We start from the raw sequence: 21786 nt of genomic DNA, 5'->3' as shown, positions 1-21786 counted from the left end.
ATCTCACCCCTCCTCTCTCCGCTGTCCATAAATATCCTGGGCCAGAGACAATGGGGGATTTCAGGGGTAGAAAGGGCTCGGGGGATGAGGCATTAATCATCATCTGTCTGTCTGTCTCACTATTGTCTCACCAAGGGCAAACACAGAGGGCAACAGTAGGACCATTGGATTCCTCGAAAGTTCTGCCTATCAAACATCTCACCAAGCCCCATTTGCTCAGGTGTGTTCGGTGCTGATAACACAAGCACAAGCAGCTCTGAAAACAAAAGGAGACCTTCAGACTACTCATTCACTCAGTCACAGAATCAGGAGAAAATTAATATTGCCTCAGAACTGCTGATGACCTGTAGGATGTGAAGAAAGGAGGCTTCCTTATTAGAAAGAGAGTATTTTATCTTTCAGTTGAATAATTATTTCCTGATTTCCACATAATGCTATTGCTAGCAAGTCTGTGCTAGCAAGTCTGTTATTTGGCATGTCGTGGTCTCTGTCTTACGCAGGCTTAGCTGTATATGGGTGATATCATTCACACAGAAACATTTTTCCCCTGAAGTTCTCAGCTGCTGTTTTTTACATTATCAGGATACACAAGGTTTGGCAAGCACAGGTTTATCTAAAGCCTAGTCGCGTTCACATCTTAGCACTGAAAATTCCAGCTTACAAGGTTCTTTTTTTCCCATGGTACTATTTGTACTGTATGTATATACATGAATTTATCTATTTCCTACTTCAGAGACTGCTTTTAAAAGCTTGGTTCTAGGACTCTACGAAGCTAATAAGGGGTTTTCTTCTTTCTTGCTAGTGACCAGCGAAGGAGGAGTTAGATACCAAAGGAAACACATAAGATAAGGCAGGTTAAAGAGATAAAGGTCTATCTCCCCCACATGCTCAGTGAATATCAGATTTCAAGGTCAATGCGTAGCTAATGAAAAGTGTATGCGGAAAGTCAGCCTATGCCAAAGAAAAGTTTTGAGCTGCAAGACCTGTGCATTGTTTTGGTGATCTTTTCATTACCGTCCTGCTCAGAGCGCAGTCTGGGTCCCATCACCACTGCAGCCTGCCATACCCTCAAAATGTGTCACCCGTGCCTGGCCTTGAGCATCTGTCCCCGCGGAGGGACCAGGGCAGGACACCTCCTCCAGGGAACACACGCATGACATTAATAAACTGGCCACCTGACAGGACTGTTCCTCCACATAAAAGCTACAGAAATAGCAGCTTTTCTGCAGAGAGGAAAAGTAAGAGGAGTTAGTTCAGATGCTGGCACTAAACCTGAGTTATTCCTTTTTTTTTTCCTAAACATATTCTCGGGTGACCTAAAAAATTTAGACTTTTTGCTTTCATTTTGGGGGGAGGGAGGGGGGGTCTTATTTAAAAAAATATGTACTTTTGACAAATATTTTATAATGTAAATGGACTTCACCAGGCTGCATGTCTAAATTGGAGCTGCTTTTTTATTTCAGCTTGTCCATTAATGGTATTACTTCAGTCTCCAAGGATCTACCTTGAACTCTTAAGTCTTCCTTTTTCCAATATTTTTATTTCCACTGCTATATACCTCCAGGTCACATTGGTTAAAAAAAAAGGAGGGGAAAGTTAAACCCACACATTTAGAGATGTAGATGAAAAATTTTTGGACCATAAATTTGTTATTTAACACAAAGTACACGAACTGCTTTAAAAGAAATTTAATAAAATCTTTAAATTTTAATACGTTGGTTAGTATGGTGCTGTCCCATTTTTTTATAATGAGTCCCACTCATCAATTTTATATTCCTGACTGTTGCAAAAGCCACATCTATATCAGTGTTTTGTGCCCATGTGCTTTTATTTAAAACTCATTTGGAAGGTTTTTACAGATAATACTGCAAACAGATAATTGTTTTTTGCCACCAATTTATGAATTTCATTGAAGTCCAACAGTGATTTTTTTTTCATGCACGAGCATCCTAATTCTCTTTTTAAGATCATTTCCAGTCCTCATGAAGGAGAGTTCAAAAACAGCACTAAAACATAGTCTAAGTGTCCAGGAAGACAAAGAAAGCAAGTTCCTCCAATTAATACCTGAAGATTTGAAAAGCATTCAAACATGTTTCAAACATTTTGAACTGGAATACTGTGTATGTAAATAATCACACTTTTAGATTTGCAAACTAAGGCATAGAGGGCAAAGGGATAGATAAACTGCATTGAATCGCACAAGTATCATTAGGAGCATAAAAAACGCGTTTTAGAGATTACATGTCCCCATTTCTGACAAATATATTCAAAACTACATGGGGTTTTTTTCCTAATTAATGCCACTTGACAGTAGGTCACCAGGTTTTTGACTGATCACAAAATCTTCATAAAGAGAAAATAGATGTTACTGAAATACCTACAGAAGATCTCAATGTACAGAAATCTAATACTGCCTGTACTTATTTCAGCAGCAGAAAAAAAAAAAATTTCTTAAACGTGTTGTCATTTACTGAAGGAGGCTAGGAAAGTTTTTAGAAGAGTCATTTCAGTCACATGGAAATTCTCAGAAAGCACAGATGTTCTCGCAAAAAAAATAAAAAAACCTCCCCACGTATATTTAATCATTATTTACGTTGCATATAATTTATATATAAATGTATATATATGTAGTGGTTTATATATGTTTATTTTTACGTGTTCATATAGAAATTCCTTTCCTTATAAGGATAGAATGAATCCACCTTTCTGATTCATTACACTCTAAATAGGAGACATTCAGCTGTGTCAGAAATGAGAGCAATAAGACACAATTTATATTTTCATGGAAATAATTTCAAAACAGAACTGATGGAAATAATTTTGATAAGCGTTTTCAAAAGAGATATCCACACTAGCAAGCATGCATGCTTCAAGAAGAGCTGCGGGTACTGTACTAACAGGCTGCCACTGCAGGAGTCTGACTCCAGGTGAGATCCTGAGCCTTTCACTGAGCTGTCATTTATGCCTGACTGTGCCCCAGCTCCACCGACATTGCCAACAGGCGTAAAGCACAGGCAAGGTGCACTAACATGCAGAAAGCATGTCTGGCACCTCTGCTCTTTTTTCTATCCCAAGGCCCACTGGTTAAAAAACTCACGTGAGCTGAAGAGGGAGCAGAATTAAAATTGCTGTCTCTGCCCAGAGGGACCTGAGCTTGCATTAGCCAGATCCCAGGCGAGCCATCTGCAAAGTGCTCTGGGCACAGCCAGCAGGCTGCTCCGGGCCAACGCTCCCTCAGCCCGCCTGCAGGAACGATGCCGTATAGTCAAATATTCACGAGGACAGAGAGGGGGAATGAGCAAACAGGGCTCGTGGGAAAAGGGACCTGGGCTCCAGGTCCTATTCCAGTTCTTGTAGTTTGGGAGGTGGTGCAGAAGGTGAGCGGGTGCAGGTCACAGACCTATCCCCCGGCATTTTCAACTGATCGCTGTGCACGACTCCCACCCCGCTGTACTGCTTTTGTGGGATCGCCCAGTTTGATGGATGTTTCATGAAGACACCAACCACCTAAGCATGGATTCTGCTAGGTCCCAAAGCCATTGTTGTTAAGCTTTTGCATCTTCAGCATTGTGCACCCAAATAGGAACCCAAATGGCTAACTGAAGGCCCAAAACATTACTCAGGTTCTATTAAATAATGCAACTTCATTACTGCCATCTATTCTATTTGTATAGCTCCAAACAAGAATTACGCCCACATTTCCACAAGCCCACGACACAGACACTCACACAGAGACTGTACCAGTCCTATCATCAACTGCGTCAGCACTACAGTACATCAGATCAAGGGCACCACATCCTCCATACTTTCAACTCCCACAACCAAAGAGCCGCCTGTCTGAATTTTCAAAAGTGTGTTGCTAAAGTAGAATACCAATATCCAGGTAGATGGCTCAAATTTTCCCAAGTGCTGAGAGTCCAGCAGCTCCCAGATAAAGTTGCATCTAGGTAGCATTCTTGACAGTTTTACATTCATATTTGACCTTGTAGATATTAAGTCAAATTTTAAAGAACTCTTAAACAACGTCTCCTGGTAATAAAAGGTATTCTGAAAACAAACAGCCAAGCAAGTCACTGAAATTGGTCTTATCAAGAGCTGAAAGATTTAAAGCCTAGAAACCTTATGCAGTCCCGACCAGTATTACCCACTGTAATGAAGATGGGTGTTCTAAGCAAATTAAAATTCAGTTAAGGAGATGGACATGCAGATAAAATTTTTCCCTGAGGAGAAGAGGATAATGGTTTTAGACTGGATTTTCAGAACAGGTGTTAGTTATATATGTCATTTATATATGCAATGGATACCCTTTTGCGCTTTGATTTTTCTTCATTTCTGTGCTTGTAGTGTCGGCATTTTCCATATGTTGAAGGAAGATGAGAAATATTAGAAGAAAAAACAGAAGTGGTGGGAAGTGGTGTTTACTATGGCCCTGCACAGTATCTAGCACAAGTGGGATCTTAAGCTTGTAACAACTGCCGTTATCTGATTCCCCTCCCTCACACCTCATCATATGCAATCAAAAAGGTCTAGAATCAGCATTAGTTAAATCTTACCACCTTTTACCTCAGGTGGATCCAAGACTGTTTTAATGAAGAGACTATTCTTTTATATTCACCAGAAAAATTTATTTCTACCTGACCCAGAACTTCCTATAAATCTGCAGGACGTGAGACTAGTCCCTGGTAATTAGGGTACCAACATAAGAGATGGCATATATGGGTCCCAGGTCTGCCCACTGAGCTGTACGGGTAAAGCCGCTCCTCTGGAGACAGTCTGAGACGAGCACCTCCCAACTTGCTATGTGGAAGGCCTGAGTTCAAATATCTGCTGTAAATCAGAAAAAGAAATGCTAAGGAGCTGCCTCTCCCACATTCACAGAGACCAGCCCAGTTTTGAGAAGGGGGCATAGCCTCCTCAATTAATGAATCTGTTTACTTTCATTAACAAAGCCTTAATTCAAAGCAAAACATCTGTTTAAGAATGGGAAGAAGAACAAAACAAAACAAACAAACAAAAAAACAAAACAAAAAATAAAAAACCCCCACAGCTTTACTTTTGCATTTCCTCTCCTTCACTTCTTTTTCCCATTCCCAGCAGTGCTGCTCAGTGCTTACATGAAGCGATTCCAGCTGCATGGCTTTCTGCTCCTATTCAACTCCCTGGGCAAACTAAAAGCAGGAACTTAGTAACATTTCTGCTCGTTTCTGTGTTCATTAAAGGATGTGCTCTATAAAACCTGGCTCTCAACATCCCCAGTGTAGCTGTCTGCTTCAGAGCTGTTCACACGAGACTTACCTTATTCTCAGCAGAGACCCTCAAGCATATCAGGGCACAACTCACCTTCTCCAGTTCAGCTATCCAGACTGGGATTCAGCTGTCTAAATGTAGGTGTCTAATGGTATTTTTGATGCCCTAGGATATTCCACCTGGCCACCACCCCTGCAGAACACAAAACTCCCAGAGCCTGTGGCACATCAGCCAGACCAGTGCAGGTGACGTGGATACCCTAAGGCTGTGCCCCCTTTGTTGTTTTGGCTTGGAGCACTAGAGCAGTGTTTAAGTAAATCCCCAAACTGTTCCCATTTATTATGTGTCAGGTTGTTTTGCAGAGCAGTTTTGGTGTGTGCAAACTGGTTTCCTTTAACAGGTTATAACTAAGCCAAAAAGCCCACTGCACATTTGTCAATGTGCTCCAATATTTAACAGGGACATACAGATCCAAACCCATGACTGATCCTTCAGACAGTTTCAAGGCACACATGATAGGGACACCTAGATTGGGGACCAGACTAAACTCTTCTGAAGTAAAATACCCAAATTACATGCAGGGAAATTTTAAAGTCCTCAGCATCAGATGCTTTGATCTACTGATCTGCTTCTGTCGTGCTTAGTTCCTTGATAAGCTACATCCCCTCCACTGACAAGTAAATTAATGCATGGGCATTATTCACTTACTATCAGTTTTATTCTACTTTAATTCTGTGCCTTCTGTGCTCTACCTTCACCTCTCAAAATAACAGATAGAACAATTAAATTGTTGTTGTTGTTATTATTATTATTCCAGTAAAAGACAAATTATCAAATTCATTTATCAATTATCAAAATAAAAATTTGAAAAGGTGCAGCCAGGTTCCAGGCTTAGATGATGGTGGGAAAGGGCATCAGAACAGCAGACAAAAACAGCGGTTTCCTGTTACTTGCCAGAAGACAAGTGTCATAAACCAACACAACACAACAGCAAATGAGAAACTGTATGAATCTTTTCCCCTTCTGATGGAAATTAGAAGAGTCAATTTTGGTCCCAAGAGAATAAAAATTCCTATAACAATTTCATTTTCCTTTAACCTTGAAGACTTTAAAATCAATCAGACCTTTGACCTAGAATTTAAACATCTAATTTTTTGGCCACTCATCCCAAATTAAGCCTTACTACTAATTAAAATTGCAACTTTGAAAGGACAAGTAAAGGCACTGAAATATTTGCGCAGTGTATTAACTCTCGAAGTCCGAAGTCAATCCTGGTTGAGGAACATGGAAAATATGCTTTTATTAAGGGATTCCAACCCAACAGAATCATTAAAAAACTTACACTTTTATAGGTGGTAAAATGACCCATTTCTTTGATTTAGTATGAAATTATCTATCTTTCAGTTTTTTAATCGATGTCAGAGGTCACCCTTACAGTTTCGCAGCCAAAAGTCTGGCTTACGCTTTTGGCAGACTTCCGTTATTTGTCTCATAGCAGACAGTCCTTGCTGAACAGCATGGAAGTGCAGATTTCCCCTCATACACATATCAAAAAAGAATGAAGTTCTTTACTGTCTAAGGCTTTTGCATGCTCATACCTGCAGTTGCATAGTAACCACGCACTTTTGGGATGAGATGTTCTGTTCTATTGAAAATGCTTGCATTTGGCTACTGAAGATGGGTAGACTGCAAGATTACACTTTCTGTCATGATTTAGATAGGCAAGGCTGAAATGTATCAGAAAATACAAATGCACTATGTGTTTCTCCTTGCATACACAATATTTAGAGTTCTGACAAATCGTAGCAGAACCATATCCCTCGAATCAACTACCTAGTGTGTGCAGGAGTTCAGCCATGGGTGTAAGGTGCATCTCTCAGAGCTAGTACACCAGCAAGCTAAATTTGCCTGTAGTCCAAGTACGTAACACATCAGGTTTTTCCCCCAGCTGAGTTCATCAACAGCCAAATGCAAGAGCACCCGTGCCTTCAACGTTTCGAGACTCAACTCACGAGTCTAACAGGCAGAATGTAGGTGTATGCACCAGACAGTGAAATATAAAAATGTAAATGTAAAGATTCAGTAAGTCAGCTTTACAGCTGACTTTTCAGTATTCTTTAGGAAGCTATCCTGAGCCAGATACATTTTAATGTCATAAGTTGCTCTCCTGTTATTCCATGGAGGTTTTCTTTTCTTAATGCCCTCTAAGAACTTCCAATCATGTAGTACAACTTTTTCCAAACAAACAAACAAAAAAACCTTCCATCTATAGTTATACTAAAGTTTAAAGTTATAAACAATGTCACCAGTACTAGGTATAACTGCTGCCTCTCTTTTAAAAATGGTGGTAAAAAGCAGGTAATTGCCTTTAGGAAATCAATTATCTGAAAGAAAAAAATCTTCTAACCGAGACATAAATATACTAAGAAGCATCTCAGAGTCTGAATTAAGCAGACAGGGAAGATTCATAAGTCTCATTAAGAGAAACATCACAGAAATAAGCACCAGATAGCCATAAAAGACAAAATGTTAAATTGTCTCTCCCAGTGTAGGTCTCTGTACGCACTTACTGTTATTCATGTTTTATAACTGATCAAGTTAATGGATAAATCAATTATGTAATTGTCGGCACAGGGACAGATCCTTACAGGTTTCATCTGCCTGGATTTGTTTGCTGAAGTGGTGCTAAACTCACTTGCACAAGTTGGCAACCTCATCACCACAAAACTTGAAGAAGACAATAATTCAGAATACAGCAATTCGGTAGTTTTGGGACACAAACATACAGTTAGGCTGGTATTTCTCTATTTAAGTATTGATTGTTTTCATCTTTGAGGTATGCTGACAGACAGTGTCTAGAATCAGACCGGGGACGTTAATCATCACCAAAATGCCACCAGGCTTACTGCCGCTTTCTTCTCTGAACGTCAGTGACAAATGCTTGAAATCACACCAAATAACACGCACAACAGGAATAGGCAAAAGGCGCCAGTTGGGTTCACAGAGCAGTACAGAGTCCATCTCACCAGTTAAGCACCATAACCCAGGTGGCAAACAGGCAATAAAACAGAAGCTGTACAGCTCAGTACCTCTGACAACCGTCTCTGAAATGCTGCTTTCCCTGAGGATGTCAGGGAAACTTACAGAGAGCGGCCAAATTTGGGGTTGTTGATCTATTTTCTCCCAGTAGCCTGCATGTGGATTAAATCCCAGAAGCACACTGTAAAAAGCAAAACAGACTAAAGGGATGTTTGAAATCCAGCACTCCGCTGGCTTGATAACACTGTGCCTCCTACAACATACCAAGTTTTTAAATGTGCCTGTAAATATTTCAGTGTCTTGGATGTAGTTTTAGTTCCCTAACAACACAGGCGGATTTCTTGAAATAGATATTAGCATCTGTGCTAAATTGTGGCATTGTCAGCCTAATAATATGTTGAATTCAGAAGGGCTCAGTTCTGTTTCCAGAAAGGATTTTTTGTGATCTAAGGTTTTATACAGTTAGCTGATGAACTAATGACTCAGAACGATCCCTTTTACAATAGAGGAGGAAAAAAGAAGGCAAACCTTGCAGTAAGTGCAGATTAAGTTTACACAACCTGCTGACCCACAAGGCCACGTAGGTGAGTAGTTGATGTCCCATTTGTTCTCAGTCGAGCCCAAAGCCTGAGCAGAAAGGTGTCCCCCTCCACTCCATTTCCAGAAGTCAAACTCCAAAATGAGAGCTGGACACTCTTATCTCTCAGCAGAGGCTGGAGACCACCAGCAAGGACAATTCCTCTGAGCTGTTTCTGGGGGACGGCATCGAGCACCCCTTCACAGCTCAGATCCGCTTGGCAGGGGGAGGGAGGAGGCAAAAACAAGCCCCTGCATGAGGCTCTGCTTACGAAATCGCCACTGTGAGTTGGAAATCCCTCACCTCCTCTCCCAAACCACTCACCCTGGGTTCCCACAACATCACAGACATTTACAGACCTGGGAAAATCACCCCTGGCCCCGAGGCTTGTTGGAGATTTCAATATGCTTTAGTCAAAAATTTTATCTTAAACAAGAAGCAAGTTCAAGTGCAAATCCAGACTCTGATACAGGTTTTATAGAAAATGTTAATACAGGCATGCTTTTAAAACCTAACTAGCACTTTAAAAGACTTGGATTGAAAAATAAAAGCTCCTAAAACATTCTGTTTGAAAGCAAGCGTAATAAGGACAATAAGTTTTCTGCCAGAGATCTTGTAGCCTTCTCTTCCTTTCCTCTACTCCTTATTACCTTGCTCTATTAGACATATCACAGTCACACAGATGTGGCACTAATCACAGGGTAGGAGTTGCCAGCTGCCTGGGAGGATAAAGCTACTCTGACATTATCCCATCATGCACCCAACAGTGACTTAGGAGATACAGCCATTTAGCTGACCTCCTTGTAAAGAAACAGGTGTCATCTGAGCATGCTGGGAAATCCCTTCTAATGTAGTCAGCTCGCCCTCAGTGGTTCATGGTTTAAAGTAAAAAAAAAAAAATAGCAACACCTATCATTTTACATACTGAGGTTAGGCACAAAATGCTGAGGCTTTCAGTGAGAGCCTTGCTTGCTGAAGATAATTATGGCTTACCATGTTACCCCGGTAAAAAATATTTCAGTATTGAAAATTAAAGATGTTTGGGGGGCATCAGTTGCACTTTACGTTTTGGACTTGATTTTAGTCTAAGATCAGAAACTACTTCTGCCCCAAAGCTTGGGTACAGGTAAAGAAGCATCAGAATTCTTCCCTTGAAAACATTCCCAATTTTGGAGGAAGCCTGCGGGTTAAACCTTTCACCAGCCAAAAAACCCAATTACTTTGGTAGGCTTTTGAAAACTTGAGACTGAAATTCAGGTATGCTGCGTAGTCAAAATTATCCCAGCTTTCTAGTGTTTTGTTGTTGTTGCTGTTGCTCCTGTTGTTTTGGCTTGAAGAACTCATCTGGCTGCTCTTGTGCCTTCTTTTGCTCTTACAGAATATCAGTGGCACAAAGTTATTTTGATATCCAATGCATGAATATTTGCACTGCATCCACCTAGTAGGGCAATAAGCACAGTAAAGATACATAAGCGCTGACTAATCTATGATGTTTTTCCACAGGAAAGCACACATGAGACAAGGCCATGAATCAAGGCAGGGGAGGGAGAACCGGGACACGCAGCAGGAGGCAAATACACTGAGGATGCCACGAAGTTCCTCTGGTCCCACGTACAAACAAGGTGTTAACCACACCATACGGCATGCCTAGTGCCCATCCGAGAGCTGTAAGACTCAAAAGGGATCCCAGGGAAGCTGCCCTGCCTCAGCCTCTCATTCCTTTTGAGCCATGGGGATGACAGAGCACGACAAGCCACACCAAAGCTAGGCACAAGAAACCTGTCTCCTAACCTTCTTGCCACACCAGGCAAAAAAGGCACCCTCGCCCCCGTGTGGATGCTGAACGTGTTGCCACGCTGAAGGGGACCTGGTCGGCTTTGGCTGGGTACCACGGCTCCACAGCAGCACGCCAACCCCACAGCCCTGCTCCCTGCTCCCCACGCTTGGCTCAGAACATGCATCTCCTTCCTCCTCCACCCTCGCCACCCCACACTCCTGCTCTCACCACCCACCATTTCCAGCCCAAGCTGGAGCAAAGCATGACTGCGCCAGCTGCGCCTGGCACAAGGTGCCAGGAGGACCATAAATCTCCACACCGCCCGAATAAGCACAGCCCATGGCTCCTTGCCCCCCTCCCTCCCTGCCCCTCTCCTCTCTTCCCCGACTGATGAGCTCAGTGTGGAGGTAGACACGGCCAGGAACAATGCGAGACACAAGCAGCGAAAAGCAGCCACCAGGTGGTCACCCAGTGCCCAGGCTGGAGGGATGTGGAGATGTCAGGGCAGCGGCGGTTCTCCATGTGCCAAAGCCAAAAATACAGGCGATGTTTTAGTAGACTGCATCACGGGAAACTTTGCAGCCAGGGATCTTCACCATCTTCAGGATTGCATGAGAAGGAATCAGAAAGATTTCCTAAAAGTTTCATTTAGGAGCCAAAATTGACACAAACATGCATGCAGTCCTGTGGTAGATTTATCACTGTACACCAGTCATAGCTTCTATTATACTAGAAATATGACCAGATAAGGATTCCAGCGCATTCCAATGAGCCGGTGTGCCATGGTGAATGCTGCATCACTTAGCAAGAGTTGCAGCTTCAAATCCTAGCTCAGGACCCCTACTCATGGTTTCTTGTGTCTCGGTCGCTCACCCCACAGACCCCTGTAATGATGCATGCATGAGCAGCTCTCCCGAAGGCATGCAAGAAATGCAAAGAATGAAGTCTGAACTTTTACTCCTGTGATTCTCATTTTGTCTGCTCAGCTACACCACAAGCCTCCTTTACACCCTTAAATATTAACCCAGCTATTCTTTTGGTGTGGGATTTCTCATTATCATATGAATAAATGATTAATTATCACTGTACTAAGCAAGTGCAACTTTTATAACTACATGAATCAGCACTGTGCCAAACCCTGCAAGAATAGTAAGAGTGTTCAAGTTTTTATTGCACTTTATTGCTTCCTGGATCATTTAAAAGGAGTCACTGACAAATAACCATTTACACAGGCTTGAAAGTTTGCCTCGGATGTACTGACCAGTTCTGTATTTCAAAATGCAGACCTACCTTCTTTCCCAGCAATTTAACGCTAGGTCTTTGGCAGAAAACTCCACGGCTTGTCCAGCAAATGCTACTATTTGCAATGGCACCTCTTGTGTGTTACCGGAAGATAATTTTAACGAAACTTTGAGCATAATTTTAAGTACTGTTCTGACAATCATGCTGGCTTTAGTGATGTTCTCCATGGGTTGCAATGTGGAACTTAAGAAATTCTGGGGCCACATAAAAAGACCCTGGGGTATTTTTGTGGGTTTCCTTTGCCAGTTTGGAATTATGCCTCTCACAGCCTTCTTGCTGTCCCTGGTCTTTAATGTGCTTCCTATTCAAGCTGTCGTGGTGCTGATCATGGGATGCTGTCCAGGGGGCACAGCCTCCAATGTCATCGCCTACTGGGTGGATGGAGACATGGACCTAAGGTAAGAGCAGCCATTCTCTAAGTAGTTCATGTAGCTTTTTACAGTGTAAACTTTATATTGAAAAGGACTGTCTGATCTTTTCCTTACCTTCCTGGCCCATGCATGGTAGAACTTCCTTCTTGTAAAGATGTTTAGTTACTGTAATAGTAGTAAATATAAGCAGAATAGCAAATATCCTTGGTTCGTTGAGAATTCATGAGGAAGATAGCACAACAGAATTGTGTATATTAGAAAATGTCCTTATTGTAAATCTTCAGATGTTGCAGAAAATAGTATTGATGAAGACCTCTAAAATACTAAGGATTATGAAATCTTTGTCCAAGTTAGAACTACTTTTGTTGTTGTGTTTCTCGCAAGACCTTGGGCAGTAAAAAAAAAATAAATAACAAAGGATTTTAGGACCTGAATTCTGTGTACAAAACAGTGGCTATGCAATAGTTCTTGAAGTAAAGTTTCTTCAAAAAGACCACCTGTGGAAAAATATTTTCCCTCTTTTTGTGTTCTATACAATGAATAGACAGGCATAGATTTTTTCTTTGGGAACTGATAAAAACGAAAATCACTTGTGGTAATTCTATCTGCTCCTGGCACCTTCTGCAACATATTCAAACTGAGGGAAAGTTTTAGAGGCTACAGGCCACCGACTAAGGCAGCCCTGCATATAGGGTGCAATGAAAAAACTCCTGTGTGGCCGGCCAAGTGTGATGGTCTCAGTGACAGGGTGCTCTGAACTCAGAAACAGATATTTAAGGCACCTGGCATGGTCTAGGATGTCAAACACACAGGAGAAGTGAACCCTACTGTTGATGCAAATTCCATGGGGGGTTCATTAACTCTAACAGCCTTTAAAAATGAGTCATCTTTTTATTTTTGTATCCTGATTACTTTGCTTTAAAATAAACAGGATCATTTCTCTGTTTCCCACAGAGTGACATAAATTGGAGCATTCGTCCAATTTATCATATGCCAGTCTGAACTAGAAATGGAAAAAATAATAAAAGTAAGAAAGATGTGGAGTGTGGAGCTAGGGCGAATAGACTAAGAATGTTACTATTTGTAGCTTTAGCAAGACATTCTTTCCATCCTTTGAAAACAGTGAACTTTTTTGTCATATACAGGTGTTAATGCAATACCTGCTTTCAAATCATGTATGAAGTCAACTCTGCTAATCACCAACTTCTTCACTGTAGAGGAAAGACCTATGATATTAAGAACTATAAGACACTTAATTTCAATAAATACAGGTCTAAGAAACCACAGATGGAAAGATATCCAGCACAAGTCTGAAATTCTGTCCTAATCTTTCCTTGGAAGAATACACTGAGCTAAATTATGCTTTCTCAGCTCCATATGTTCAGAGTCGCGCCACTGAAATCAGTGGTAAAAATCCGAATTGATGATGCTATAAATATGAGTAGGGTTTATATCCCATGATGCTGGCAGAGGGTGAAGTAAATTGAAAATACTTATAAAAGGTTATTCTTCAGGTAAAGACCTTTACCTTAAGAAGTCAAAGGCTTTTGGTCAGTATCTTTGTGACAATAATGCAGGGACCAGAGGATATGGGAGGTACAGCACAGATGGCAATGCAAGCATCTTCAGTTCTTGTTAGAAGAATAACAGTATAAGTAGCTTGGCTGGTTTCTGGAGCCAGCACAGTATTCTAGAAAGACTGCCTATCATATCAGACAAGGTTTTGTTTTTAACTGATAATATTTTATGTTTATACATAACAACCCATCACCATTGTCTATAGTCCTGCTTCAAAACATCCCAGTGCAAATAGACCACAAGTTAGAGCAGGAATTAATTTTCTACTGCTCATGTAATTACAGGGAGGTGAAGTATGAGGTTTTATACCTTTCTTAGTAACTCAGACGCAGATGATATCCTCTGAAGCTTCCCACAGGCACATCTGTTTTTGACATCTCTTGATATTTCACAAGAACAACTGCTCCTGAAACACCATCTCCTCTCCCCCACAGCTCCCCCGGGAGCTTCTGCAAGCACAGGGACTGAGGTTAGAGAATGTGCAGACTTTGGAGCAGGATGTAGATACAGGGACAGTAAGAAGATGTAAGAAATATGGAGGTAGGAAAAATAAGCTCTTTTATCCATTTGGGGCTTCACCCGACCTTAACTGTAGCCCATGGCTCTTTTTTCTCTGTGTGTAGGAACTCTCTTGCCAGAGGCTCCTAAAAAGTTCTATTCAATGACTCTGAAGCAGAAAGTGACAGGAACCTAAATTAATGCAGATATTCCTGTGGTTTCTGTATTAACTGTTCTAGATTTCTCTGGATCTGCCCAGTTTGTGAGACGGGATCAGTAGTCCCTTTTCTAAGGGCAAGTGACACAAAAGAGAAATCAGAAGTGAGGCTCATAAGGAAATTTCTAAAGTCCCTTAACTAGAACCCTCTCTCATTACTTTTATGTCAGAGGATTGTGATTTGTAGGCATAATTCTATCTATTCTACTCAGATTCTGAGAATTTCCTCCCTATTTTAGCTGTCTAGCCTTTTCCTCGTTCTTCATTCCTGTAGCAGAATGCATCTTTTAGTACAAGCTTTATCAGGTCTGATGGTCTCAAGGCTTTATATTTTAATACAGAAATGTCTTCGCAAAAACCAAGGAAGAAACAATACTTATGCTCAGCTTCACTGAGTAATTCTCAGCACCTACTCTGGCCTAGAGCAAAACAAGCCAGAAAAGGGAATTTTATTACATCACACATCCTAGACAATGAAATATTTTTGGTTTATGCTGTTGACTTCAGAGTGATATTTTAACACTTCAGAACTGCTGATATAATGGAAAGCTCCATTTGACGTCCATCTGACCTTGTCCAGCTTGCCAACCTCTCAGAAGCCAGCCGGACAGGCAGCACACAGACAGACTTGCCAACAGACTTTCCTGATGGCCGCCTGTCTGACTGCCTCATTTGCACTGAAAGTTATTGTTCTGTGGCTGCAGAATATGTTGATATTTTATGTTCCTTTTCAGCAGAAGCCATTCCTTCCATTTAGCTTTTTTCTAACCTGATATACAGGATAAATTGACTGTAGCCAGCAGCATTTCTTGCCCAACATTTCATAAGCCGTTAAGTCATAATAAGAAAATGAGAAAGACTATACGTTAACATGAGATGAACTGTCACTCTAACCAATTTCTTTGCAGCATCAGCATGACAACTTGCTCCACACTGCTTGCAATGGGGATGATGCCACTTAGCCTCTTTGTTTACAGCAAGATATGGACTGATTCTAATGCAATTGTACTCCCCTATGACAGCATTGGTGAGTCCAGTGAACCAGCACTTTCCCTTCTGACTCTCTCCTTTATCCTCCCTCTAGTAACAACCACCTTTATACCATCATCCTGCAGAGTCATGAAGAAATGACCCCAGATTTTTTAAAAATATTCATCTTCCTACTTTCCAATAACTTCCATGGGAATTAGGTACCTAGTCATGTCATCCATAACTCTGCAGAACAAAGACTTGAAGTCGTTATAAATATTGTACAGATATTTACCATGAGATGGTGCATGTTTTTCTTTCCAAATGGTTTGGAGATGTGCGTGGTACTGGGATAAGAATATAGAATAATTCCTACAGGAATAGCTGTTTCCCCTGGATGAAAGTGTTTGTAACAGCTTTAAGGCACAATCCTGCAAAGTGCTAAGTGCTGAGGCCATAATCTGGCAAAGTACTTAAGCGCATGTGGATAATTAAGCAAGTGATTAAAACTGCTGAGTCTCTTTGAAAAGCTGCAATCTACACCGCCAGGAGTGGCTTCATTTGACTTCCTGTCAAAAATCCCATCCAGCTACAAAGAGAAAATAGTCAAAGTATTTAGAAATACATGCTCCAGTGCTTTGCAGAGCTGCGGCCCTAGTGCTTATCAAGTGCAGTTGCATGCTGTGCTAATCTTAAAAGCCAGCAGAGTCACTTTCATATTCTTCAATTTCATTTCCCATTGTCCTGGGGAAAAAAAATCACATACATTGCTTGTGCTTTCAAAATAAATACTGGAGGGGGGAGGCCAAAACAAAAGAAGCTCTAAACCAGTTGTTGATATGGTACAGTAGCAAAACACCTGCAGACAAAATGAACATTTAATATAGCTACTCACATCAGAGGATAGTGATGATTAGCACACTCAAATTTCTGTCTGCCTTTCTGATGCAGGTGAATGAGCATGTAGCTCAGCAGAATGGCAATTACTTCAACAGCCTGCCAAAGACAACAGACTCTATAGAAAAGCAAATGGGCAGGTGTGGGTAGAGCATGCATGCATGCTCTGGGGTGTGCATACCAGAAATATCCTCCAAAGGCTTGCTCCGTACCCCCAGCTGCTCTACACAGTGTCTGTCCTCCTGTCGGGAACTTCTGCGTGATACGTGGGCTTAACTTCTTTCTTCTTTTTTACAGGTATTTCACTGGTAGCTCTTATAGTTCCTGTTTCATTTGGAATATATGTTAATCACAGATGGCCTAGTAAAGCAAAAATCATACTTAAGGTAGGATATCTGAAGCTGAAGCATTAGTAATTATGGACAAATTATGGAATCAGAGGAACCACTGCAACAGTATATTGCTATTCATAGTATTAGTATCTGACTTCATAAGAGCTGGGAAGTTTTCAGCAGAAAACAAATGAGATGCTGCGGAACTGTATTGCTTTCCCCCTGCAGAAACATGTATGAGTTGCATACATTATTAGAAACCATCATTATCCAAAGAGCCTACTTTTGTCTTTGGCTACAACTATGTTAGTAATTGCATTTAGCTTATAATGTAAACTGAAATTGGAAGAAAAATCATTCAGGTCAACTGGAAGCAGTTTTCCTCTGCAAAATAATAAAAAATGAAAACATTCTGGATCAAAAAAAAATTTCTACTTTAAAACCATTTTATCGATTTTTTGGGGCAATTTTGAGTGTGAAGTCAATTTTTCTTAAAAAAACTTTTTGAAAATGTTCCAACTGTTAAAAAAATCTAACAAAACTGTTTACAAAATTCAACTCTGCAAGACAGTTTCAGATGCATCAAAAATATGTGGTTTTCGTAAAAACTATTCTCACCAACAAAAATATGTGGTTTTCGTAAAAACTATTATTACCAAAATAAGAGTAATAATAATAATAACAACAACAACTACTACTACTACTTAGCTGCATTTAGTGTTAACAGCAGATTAATCATTCTGAACATTAGGTTTAGGTTTAGGTTTAAAGTGATTGTCAGACGTGCTGATAAAGGCCCTTGGCCTTTGTTAACAACTCTTAGTTAACACACATATTTTCTAAATTTTCTTAAACAAAACTTCTCTGGCAACTGGTTACTCTACCTATACTTTGTTATCATTTCTCTGCTCAGGTAGTATAGAACACAAATAAGGTCCTTTTAAGTCCAATTAATTTTCTTGAACTATTAGCTTTCTGTGTTGTATCTTTAAATGCATTCACAGCTTACTTATGAACTTGGGCACTATTGAGTGCTGGTTTCAAAACTGTACTATTCCTGCTTAATCAGTTAAGGGAAAAGGATGGACTTGAACTCACATAAAGAGATAGTCTACTTTCTCTCTGGGCAAAACACCCCGAGTGGGTGAGTAACCCACAGTAGGGTCCATTGAGAGTTTGCTTTATGTAGGACAATGAAGCATCAAGTGAAGATTGAGCTGTAGATGTCAGATTAAGGTCCATATAGTAAGAAATGGAGATAAGAGCACAAAGACGGTGTGCCAGGTGAAATAGAAGAGCTTGTCATGGCCAGACTATGTTTCTTCTTCCTAGGTGTATGTGGTTAATAGCTCAGTCAAGCAAAAGTACTTGTTCACTCAGTGTTTTTAAAGAGACTTCAGCCAAAGACTGATGAAGTCAGTTCAATGGGAATACACATTTTAGCTGAGAAATGTAATCTTAGCCCCAGAAGTCTGCCTGTGAGATCCCTGGCAACATATGCCATAACGGCAGACATTTTACCTGGATATTGAGAAAAGAATGAGTTATCACTTTCTTTGGCAAGCAGCGGTGAGGATCTCAGTACATTCAGCCCCAGGAAATAAGCTCAATTCAGTGACTATGTCTACGTAGAAATGCCATATGAACTCACAGCCAGTTTTCAAACACAAATTTTCAGCCACATTAAATATTTACTCCTCCACTTGGCAAATAATTTCCTGTCACTAACAATCTAGTGTCTAGTTAGCATATGCTATACTAAGCTCCAGAGTGTGACTGTCCAAGAAGCAGCGAGAAAAAGTGCATTATACTAGCTATTGGGCTGTCAGTTTCCCAAAAACTCTGGGAAATTTTTTTAATGTGTGCACCATTCCTCGCTCACTTCACACCTGTGAGATTATTTTTAATCTCCAGCTCTAAGTACAATTATAGCCAAGGTTTCAAGAGACTAGTTTTACAGGTATCCGCTATAGATACCTATTACAGCTGTGCCTTGATCTGTATCTGTATTCACACATTGAAGTACATCATACATCTCCTCTTTGGGAAAAATGGCAGCTATCTAATCTGTCTGCCTGCTGTGAATTACATTGCCATAAACTTTAGGCTTTATGTTTAATAAGATGTTTCAGTGACTCAGAGGCACTCACGGGCATATTTGACACTATGTTTGATGCCATTAAATTTCATTGGAGTCTCTTATTCACCCAGTCCTTCCTCTTTCCTCTCACAGATCGGTTCCATTGTGGGAGCGATCCTCATCGTGCTCATTGCTGTGGTTGGGGGAATACTTTACAAAGGCTCCTGGATTATCTCACCCAAGTTATGGATCATTGGCACCATATTTCCAGCAGCTGGCTATTCTCTGGGATTCTTTCTGGCCCGCGTAGCTGGTCTGTCTTGGCACAGGTATGGATTTCTCTGTGACAAAGACCTGTAGTCTTTTTCAGCTGTGAAAAAAAGTTTTTATTTAATGATTAATCAATGCTGAGAATGCTCCCTAAACATTAGCTGTGCTACAGAGTCATTCATTCCCCAACCCTGTTTCTCGGGTACTACTTTTCTTGTGCACATTTTTATTTACAGATTGACTATACGATTTCCTCCAACCTTTCAAACGTTCCCCCCTTGTGTGCCCGTGTCCTACACTTCAAATGAGTGAAACGGGCCTGACTTGTAAGTGGGTTTGGACTGCAGTAAAATTTCTCATGAACATGCAGCAACCTACAATTTAAAATATCGTTACAAGAGAGGGAGATAGTGAGTGTTACCAAATATAACATATGACTTGTGGAGTGTTTCGTTGAATATGTGAGCTGAAGGATACCATTTTCTCAGTTATCTGTTACTGTATGTTTCATGTTTATCCAGATTCCTAAAAAGCATAAGGATGCACAGGCAGCTATTTCACGATTGTCTTTATATTATTCCCTTTAGATGTCGTACAGTGTCTCTGGAAACAGGCATGCAAAACACTCAGCTTTGTTCAACTATAGTACAGCTCTCCTTCACTCCTGAACAACTTGAACTGATGTTTACTTTCCCACTCATCTACAGCATTTTCCAGCTGTTGTTTGCACTACTAATTTTAGGAGGTAAAGTATAGATATTTTCTATTATAGCATTATAATTATCATTATTATTAGCAGTCTTATCTTTCATGGATATGGAGAAAACAAGAAGGGATAAAAATAATCAAATGGAAAATAGTTAAGTAAATAATGACCCAAATGATTACTGAGCATCGCCACTGTGCTGTGCCCTGTACATAACTAGGAATATATAAGGCTCAGTTCAAGATTTGGAAGACCCCTTTTTTTTAGCAGAAGGGAGGGGAGCTCCACCACCTACAACAGGGCACATGAGAATACCTTGAGCATAGAATTGTTATTACCCTTGGCCAAGGAAGGGCAAATGTGTCTTCTTCCACCACTCCAGGGTGCCTGGGCATAAAGCTGCACAGCAGTGCCACCCCCACAAGCATTCACAAACTCCCCCTCCTATCAGTGGCTGAGAGAACAGGCATTAACTTCATGGCTAATGTGAGAAAATATCTTCCATTAGAGGTAAAGCTCCCTTTTTCCTCCCACACACACCTCTCATGAGTTGCACTGCCGCTACTACAACTAACCTACCAAGGGTAGGGACCTTGTCTCTGTTGCTCACACCTAAAACAGCCTGTGACTATTGAGCTCCCACTTCCAAACCAGCCATCCTACCCAACACCAGAGCACTGCCCCAGGGACACAGCCTGCGAGGCGCAGCCCCGACTCCGACCTCTCTGGTAGGCAACGGCGTGGGGACAGACGTCCCAGCTCCTGCCAAACAGGACTCACGTAGAAGTAAGGGTCTGTCCCACAGACCCGGCCAAGAGCCCAAAGGCTTCCCAAGGGAGACAGGCGATACTTTTAAAAGTCACTGCACACAACAGGAGCACAAAGCAGTCAAACACCAAATGCAGAATTTAAAACGTTTTCCTTGGTATTTTCCAAATGTACTTTTCCAGTGATGAGTGTTGTTGACATAAAATAATTAGACATAGCTTTAAAGAAATTGTCTGGAGGTGTTGGAATGTTTTAACAATATAAGGAAGGAAAATATTGCATGGCTACATGTTACTAGTGTCTTTTTCAGGCAATTGTTATAATTTCTTTATGTAATACTAAATATATGCCAATTCCCAGGCTACCGTGTTTACAGAAGACACCGGGTCAAAACAAAGACAGATGTCGAGAAAACAGAGGAAAAAGAGGATTCAAAATCAACATCATCACATGCTAAAATAAATGGAGGATTTGTATCAAATGAGACCAAATAGACAATTACCTCTGTTCCCACCAGCTGAAAAGATATAAGATACATGGTTTATTTAAAACTTTTTTTTCACATGCCACTGCTTTATGGAAATATTTAACAAAAGGGGAAGTTCTGCTGATATTGCACAGTAAGACTCTAAAACTATTAACTTATGAAAGATTCCTATTTTGATTTTGAACACGGTTTCTGCTACAATTGTAGAATCTGGTTTTGAAGCCAATTCCCTAAAAATATTTAATATTTTATTATAGCTTATTTAAAGAAAGGCAGAATAAAGGTGGGCTATTGCTAAAAAAAAAAGCAGTTATTTTCATTACCAACTCCAGCCCATGATCTTGCAAATCCGTCTGCTAGTCTCAGCCCTCGCACCAAACAAAGATAAATCTTGTAAAAGTGCCTGAGCAGCAACATGAGTTGATGTGGAAGATCTGATAAGGCTGGAGGACTTTCACTAAACATGAATCAACCATGAAATTGGAACAAGCTAATAATGAAATAAAGCTTCATTTAGGTCAGTCTGGGCAGACTAAAGTCATTGCACTGTACTAATTGCTTGAAACATTAATTTATTCTAAAGCTATAATTTTAACAAGTGCAAGATACCTTATGACTGTATTTTTTTGCCCAAAGTAATAGAAAGTAACAGCTTTGCATCCTCGTCTGGG

The 21786-nt window shown here is 40.7% G+C and overlaps 1 protein-coding gene across 1 annotated transcript; it reads left to right on the top strand.

The window, feature by feature from the left end:
- The first annotated feature begins 11918 nt into the window (after nt 1-11918).
- On the top strand, nt 11919-21122 carry SLC10A2 (solute carrier family 10 (sodium/bile acid cotransporter), member 2). Its single transcript, XM_009333352.1, has 6 exons — nt 11919-12340; nt 15515-15633; nt 16770-16858; nt 19038-19213; nt 19742-19899; nt 20989-21122. The coding sequence occupies exons 1-6, from the start codon at nt 11919-11921 to the stop codon at nt 21120-21122; spliced, it is 1098 nt and encodes a 365-aa protein (XP_009331627.1).
- The last annotated feature ends 664 nt before the right edge of the window (nt 21123-21786 follow it).

Source organism: Pygoscelis adeliae, unplaced genomic scaffold (assembly GCF_000699105.1).
Source record: "Pygoscelis adeliae isolate BGI_AS28 unplaced genomic scaffold, ASM69910v1 Scaffold48, whole genome shotgun sequence".
Lineage (NCBI taxonomy): Eukaryota > Metazoa > Chordata > Aves > Sphenisciformes > Spheniscidae > Pygoscelis > Pygoscelis adeliae.
The sequence above is the reverse complement of the archived record's forward strand: the minus strand, read 5'-3'. Positions and strand labels throughout refer to the sequence as shown.

Excerpts from the sequence above, each read along its gene's own strand:
- SLC10A2 (XM_009333352.1), top strand. The coding sequence starts at position 11,919 with ATGCAGACCTACCTTCTTTCCCAGCAATTTAACGCTAGGTCTTTGGCA. Across the intron at positions 12,341-15,514 it reads GATGGAGACATGGACCTAAG|CATCAGCATGACAACTTGCT; the intron begins GTAAGAGCAGCC and ends ATTTCTTTGCAG. Across the intron at positions 16,859-19,037 it reads AAGCAAAAATCATACTTAAG|ATCGGTTCCATTGTGGGAGC; the intron begins GTAGGATATCTG and ends TTCCTCTCACAG.